The sequence below is a fragment of the Cavia porcellus genome, unplaced genomic scaffold, assembly GCF_034190915.1.
Source record: "Cavia porcellus strain 051 isolate PalLab524CR breed Dunkin Hartley unplaced genomic scaffold, mCavPor4.1 scaffold_8, whole genome shotgun sequence".
In the NCBI taxonomy this organism is placed as follows: Eukaryota; Metazoa; Chordata; class Mammalia; order Rodentia; family Caviidae; genus Cavia; species Cavia porcellus.
Genome location: NW_026947491.1, coordinates 19,120,748 through 19,127,178, shown reverse-complemented (window position 1 = coordinate 19,127,178; position 6,431 = coordinate 19,120,748). Strand labels below are relative to the sequence as shown.

Below are 6,431 nucleotides of genomic sequence, written 5' to 3'. Positions count from 1 at the left end.
CATCTTCTACATTGTCAAGAGAAATGTAACTAGTGCAACTCCTGTGCAAATCAGTATGAAGACACCTAAAATTGTGAAACTAAACATTAGATTTGATCAAATCATTCCCCTTTTACTCATTTTCCTCCAATAGTGAAAGCGGTAACACCCCCGTGATGCATGCATACCCGTGCAGCAGCACAATTTGGATTGGCTACATGCTGGAAGTGGCCAGACACCACTAAAATGAGTAGGTAAAGTTAACACAGTATTTACATACAATGTAGTATCACTGTGCTAATAAGGAGAAAATCAATACATTTCAAGGAAAATGAATGCACTGTGACACCATAATACTAGGGGAAATAAACCACAAAAGAACTTAAATGTCACATAATTTCTCTTACACTGGAATACCGAAATATAAATAATTTAAAAAATAAAACACAGATCATCCAAACAGGTAGATGAGTCTTTTGCAAAAGAGATTGGGATCTATACATGGAGTGAACCAGACAGTGGAAGAGAGGACAAAGAAAAAAAGATTACAATAAGTTTAATACCCCCAGCTACTATCTACAGTGAATGAAAACACATGATGTGACTGTAATCAAAGAAAAGTGATTTCTGAGTATGTTAGATATGAAATTTAATGACTCAATTTAAACAAAGAAATGTTTTAATTCAAGTGTGCTTATATCCTCATATACATTCCCATCAAATCTGGCCTATCTGCATAAACAGAATTTACAAATTTGTCATTTCATACAGAAACAATTATTATTATATAATTCATAATTGAGTATTTTGCCACAAAATGCATTTAGATTTCTGAAGATGTCAAACACAAAGTGAAAACATAAATATTTCTACAATTTTATAAGCATGAGTTACAAAAATGCTGTAATGGTATTTAAACATTTTTCACTCTTGAAAACTCATCAGAATGCCCCTGGAGTAGGAATCCCATTTGGAGCACTCTTACATGCAGGGATACCTGAAGAGAGAGGGTGAACCTCAGCAGAAGCTTCCCTGACAGAGATCTGCAGAGGCTGTACAGCGACCATGTCTGGAAGGCTAGATTCTCTGGGTGAGGAGCAGCCGGTCTTCTAGATCCATCTGTGAGACCCCAGCCAGGGGACAGCTGTTGCTAACAAGAGTGGTTCAGTTCCCACCCATCACCCTGTCCTTAAGGCTGTAGCACAGATGATATCTGTAGTGTGAGGATGATGCCTCTGCCCCTTTCCTTCAACTGCACTCAGGCATCTCTCTGACCCTGGGCCTCAGACTCACTTTACCCTTAGTAAAGATCAGATGCAATGAATGGATGCAGGCAGGATCTACATTTCAGGTGTTTGTCCTTGGACCACCGTGGACCTGCAGATGTTGAGGACAGGCAGCCCAGAGAATCATCACACCCAGCACATGAGTCATTGCATGGACTCCATGGCTATAACCACTGCTTATATACACTATCAAGGTTCCAGGACACAGAGCTTCCAGGTCAGGGAAGTGCAGCTGCAGCATTCTTGGTGTGTTACATGGAAGGCTCTCCAGGTCATCCAGTTCTAACATGGGCTTCATGGGTTCTGAGAACCTCAAGGGGGACCCTAATTTTATACACTGGAGATGGGCTCTTTAGTGTAGCCTCCAGTTCATATGCAAGAGATGGAGTCTGTAAGTCCCCACACCCTGCCTGAACCTAGGGATTAACGTCCAGCAGATTCACATGCCTAGAAATCAGGACCCATGCTACAGATACTACTAGGAATGGTAGCAATGGATGCAGCAGAGGACAGAGCCCAGAGGCTGTGTGTCTACTCATGATTGCCTGAAGCTCCACCTGTATAATGCATTCCTGGAAGGGAAACATGGGCAGACAGTAGCATTCCCCACTGATGCTGGTGATGGGGTGTCTGATCATATGGTTTTCCAGCAAGCAGCTGCCTGATGCTCTGGTTCATCTCCATGATAGACACCTGGGTTCTTCAGGACCCTGTCACCAAGAACAACTGAGTGACATCCTGGCAGTCTTCATCTACATGTCCCTTTCCATTCTGCCTCCAGGACTGAGATCAGGCATGGACACAAAGCCAAACCTGAGTCTCACCTGTGCACAGTCTTTCCCATGTGTGTGGGAATGTGGGTGTCCTGGTTGTATACTCTGCTCTCCCTCATAGGTTCATCTGGAAGTTCCAATAGCCCCAAGAGGAGACAGATTTGCAAAGTACACCAAGAATAAAGATAGTGATGATCCTGAAGCTCTGGGTCCCCGAACAGAGTCTGGTAGGCAGTGGAGGAAGAAGATGCACAGGGATCCCCTTTCCTCTTCTCTGATTTCTCTGCTGTCTATAGCTTCACTGAGTTCTGCTCCAGGTGCACCTGGTCCTGGATCTCCATCAGCCATAATCTGTGCTCATCACACTGCTGTGCCTGACTATGGAGATTCCCTGTGCTCATGGTTAGATCTTTATCATCCTGGCCCAACAACCTGCACATGGAATTTCTGGATGTGTGGTTAATTCCCCACTGACATGTTCTCCTCTCTGGGGATCTTTGCATTCTTCTGGTTTATTTCGCATGTAGACTACTTTGACTCCTTATAGTCACAGTTGGTGAATTAGTGGTTGTTCATAGTTAGGGAAATTCATTTCCAACAAGTTAGATAGGTTCCTGGAGAAGTTCTTTCCTGAGTTCCTCACTACGAAAGGCTCTATGTCTATATATCACTGATAACTTTTTCCTTTGTGCACAGCTCTAAGGAATCATATTAGTACCTCAACTTGATATTTCAGAAGCTTCTTGATGTGTTATGTTGGTGTGTGACACCAAGGAACTCTCATTTTCACCTTGCTACTCTCCAAGTGTCATCATCTCTCCCTCAGTATTTCTCTTCTCTGGGCTTCCAACTCCTCTGCTTGAAACAAGACTCAATCAGTGCTTCCATATCTGACTGTATTACTAAATTTCTTTGTGATTGTTCAACTTGCAATTTAATTTCTTTCATTGGTCCATGATAAGAAAATGAAATTTCAGGACAAAATTCTGTATATTTGCAAATAGAAAGAATGGCTTCCCATGACTTTCCCTATTGGAACAAAATAGAGATGCAACTTCATTGGACATATTCACCTCTTCCTTGAGTCACTGTCCTACTGTCCTTACTTGAAAATGACAGTGGGACTCAGTGACATAGAGTACAAGAAACAGAGTGAAACAACACAAATTTTAGAGAATTCAGGGATCTCCAGGAAAATGAAAGTCAGGAGGTTCAAAAGTGTGGACCCAGCTACATCTCAGGATATGTAATGTTCTGGAAGGTGATCTCAACAGGCCTGAAAACAACAGCTACACGTGGGACAACACAGGAGACAGGAACTCGCATTTGTGAAACCAGGACATAGGAGGGATGATGACTGCTCAGGTGAGGTGCAGAGCTGGGTGTGGAGGAGCAGTTGATTTAGTTTTCCAGTGTGACAGCGACGATGATTTCCATGGACATGTCCAAAGGACATGTGCGGCATCTATGTGTGCAGATATCACCTCAGCTCTGCCTTCTACAACGGTGCATGTGTGCAGATTTCAAATAACTTCCTTCTCTTCAGTGTACACTTGTTTCACAGAGTGTCACAACAATAATTATATTATTAAGTATAGAGCTGTATCTGGCTATGATATAAAAATTTATGAAAAGTTATGTGACTAATGAATGAAGAATGAAATTACATAAATTTAAAATGAATAAAGTAGAAACTGGAGAATCTGGTAAGGAAAGAGAAATGGATGTTATGAAACAGAAGCATTTTATTTTACACATTATCTATTAATATACTGATATATAGCTTGAAATGTGTGCAGTTGTATTAGAAAGGCAGAGAGAGAGAGAGAGACACAGAGACTAAAGTAAAAGAATGGTGAAATTTACCCTAAAAATTTCAAATTTCAAAGCAACCTAAATAAATTCTGACCAGTTAACATGAATAGAAAAAGATCAGCAAGGTCTTAGAACACTGCTCATGGCAAACTCCAGCTGCCCCTCTTCCTCCTCTTGAGCTCAGAGCTCCTCATGATTGGGCTGAGCCTGGCAACCAGGTCTCCTGAGGTGCCACAGAGAGGAAAGACCTGCAAGGTCTCAGACCATGTGTAGAGATATTGGAATAATTTAATTTTCTAATGTGAAACATTTACTACTACAATAGACAATGGCTCTTTATGAGGGGAAAACTAAACATTTTATTTTTAGATAATCATTATGTGACATTCAAAACAAACTTAACTTCTCAAAATATATTTTGGGTTTTATTGCCCTTGTTAGAAAAATCATATGAAACAGACCAAGAAAATAATATGTATAAATAATAAAAATTATAGTTGTCTCTTGAATACCCCCTAAGTCATCTGAAGCCTGGGTATCTCTAGTCTCTCCTTCTGAGGTTAAGGCTGAGAGGAAACCCCAGAGGCCTACAGGAAGCCCTCTGTCCCCTGCTTCCTGTTCTGCTCTGTTTCAGGAGACAAGGCCTGGTCTCAGTTGGTAAATCCCCGGCTCCCCCTCCTGGACGTAAGTGCCCCTGCAAGGAGGTTTGTGTCTGGGCTGACAGTGACATTCTCTCACTGTGTCTGCAGCACAGTAATACAGGGCCGTGTCCTCAGTTCTCAGGCTGCTCATCTGCAGATACAGCGTGTTCTTGCCGTTGTCCCTGGAGATGGTGAATCGGCCCTTCACGGAGTCTGCGTACTTTATATTACTACTATCACCATTGATGTTTGTGAGCCACTCCAGGGCCTTCCCTGGAACCTGGCGGACCCAGCTCATCCAGGAGTTACTGAAGGTGAATCCCGAGGCCAGGCAAGAGAGTCTCAGGGAACCTCCAGGCTGCACCAAGCCTCCCCCAGATTCCACGAGCTGTACCTCAGCTTGGACACCTGCAAACAGAGACATGCTGCTCAGGAAAAATTACATATATCCTCTTTTTATCACACTCGTGGCTATTCACACATACATTATTAGTTGTTTTTCATCAATTACCCTTTAAAATGAAAAGGAGGAAAACCCAGCACATTTTAAACTCCATGGTGAGCTGTCTGTGCTCAGTGCTGATCACTGAGTGGAAACACCTGGACTTCCAGGTCTGTGCTCCTCTGCAGAGCTGCAGGATCACGTCTGGGCTGGTTTTCATCAGAACAGGGGGGCCCTATTTGCATAGCCTCTTGCTATATAGTCAGTTCAGAGGAAGCCTCATAGTGGGAAGGGTCCAAAGCACATGAGAGAGTTTTGAGAGGTGGTTAGGAAAGCCTAAATTCTATAGAACACACAATTTCTTCCTATGCCTGTGCAGTGATATACATATAACCTCATCTATTTTACTTATTCTTACATAGATGTAATTAATGGATTTAGTAATTTCACCTTTTCACATATGTGCGTAGATTGAGGAGCATAATGACCTATTAGATGTGAACTGTATTTTATAAATCTTTCCATGCATTTAATCCATCAAGCCTTGCCACAGTTCTTAACTGCTGGTGGAACACATCCAAGGCATAATAGTCATGCTTCATGATATTTGTCAAAGATCTTCTTTTAATTAAAGAGCTTGGCAGGATTTTCTCTATTGCACTGCACTCAGAACTGATTATGCAAGAAGTATCTTTTTCAAGCTTGTGCGCAAAAACCTGGTGTCTCATTTTCTTATCTCTGCATAAAGCTTTCCACTGTAAGGTACTAATTACAAATATATTTATTAATTTTAAATGATGGATAAATGAGATGCATTTTGACACAAACTACCAACATGATAATACTTACAAATTATGCCCATTGTCAAGATATGCAATGGATCACTACTCCTAAACTCTCCTGTTGTATTTCATAAAGTCTCCCTCTTTATTGTAGATTTTCCTCAACTGAAACATTTATTACTGCAGGAGACTGTCCATTTCACTTGATGACAAAATTAGCACTCTAATATTCAATGATGATAAACATGAGTATTGTGTACTCTAAATAATGTAATGTCTTAACATTCTCTGTCTACTTTTCAGTATATGCAAGTTCTTATTGCCGTCACACAGAAATTCACATGAAGATTTTGAAAAGTGCAGGTGTAAGTGTAATCTGTCTCGACCAAGTCCCTTTCATTGCTTGGGCTCTGGAGAATTCTTATGTGAGGCGGAGAGGACACACTGTATGTTCTCCGCCATGTGTATGATGTTAACACAAAGGGGATGTTCAGATTCAGAAGGGCAGCCTTCAACCCTTAGCCTTCTGATCTTTACCTCCTCCTGGGCCACCCCTGTTTCTCCACAGATTCCCAGGGTTCTTTCACTAGTCCAGAATTTTCCCAGCTGGTCCTATGCATCCCTCCAGAGCTCAGAGACCCTCCTTTCTTGGTCTTCTGGACCTGCCATTTGTGCTGAGTGCTCCTTACTGGCCCATGCTAAACTGTACATAG

At 41.8% G+C, this 6,431-nt stretch overlaps 1 gene segment (V, D, J or C); it reads right to left on the bottom strand.

The window, feature by feature from the left end:
• Positions 1-4,483: 4,483 nt before the first annotated feature.
• Positions 4,484-5,121, bottom strand: LOC106026999 (immunoglobulin heavy variable 3-74-like). The segment is given in 2 exon segments: positions 4,484-4,902; positions 5,006-5,121. Coding segments are annotated over 2 exon segments (465 nt in total).
• Between the last annotated feature and the right edge of the window lie 1,310 nt (positions 5,122-6,431).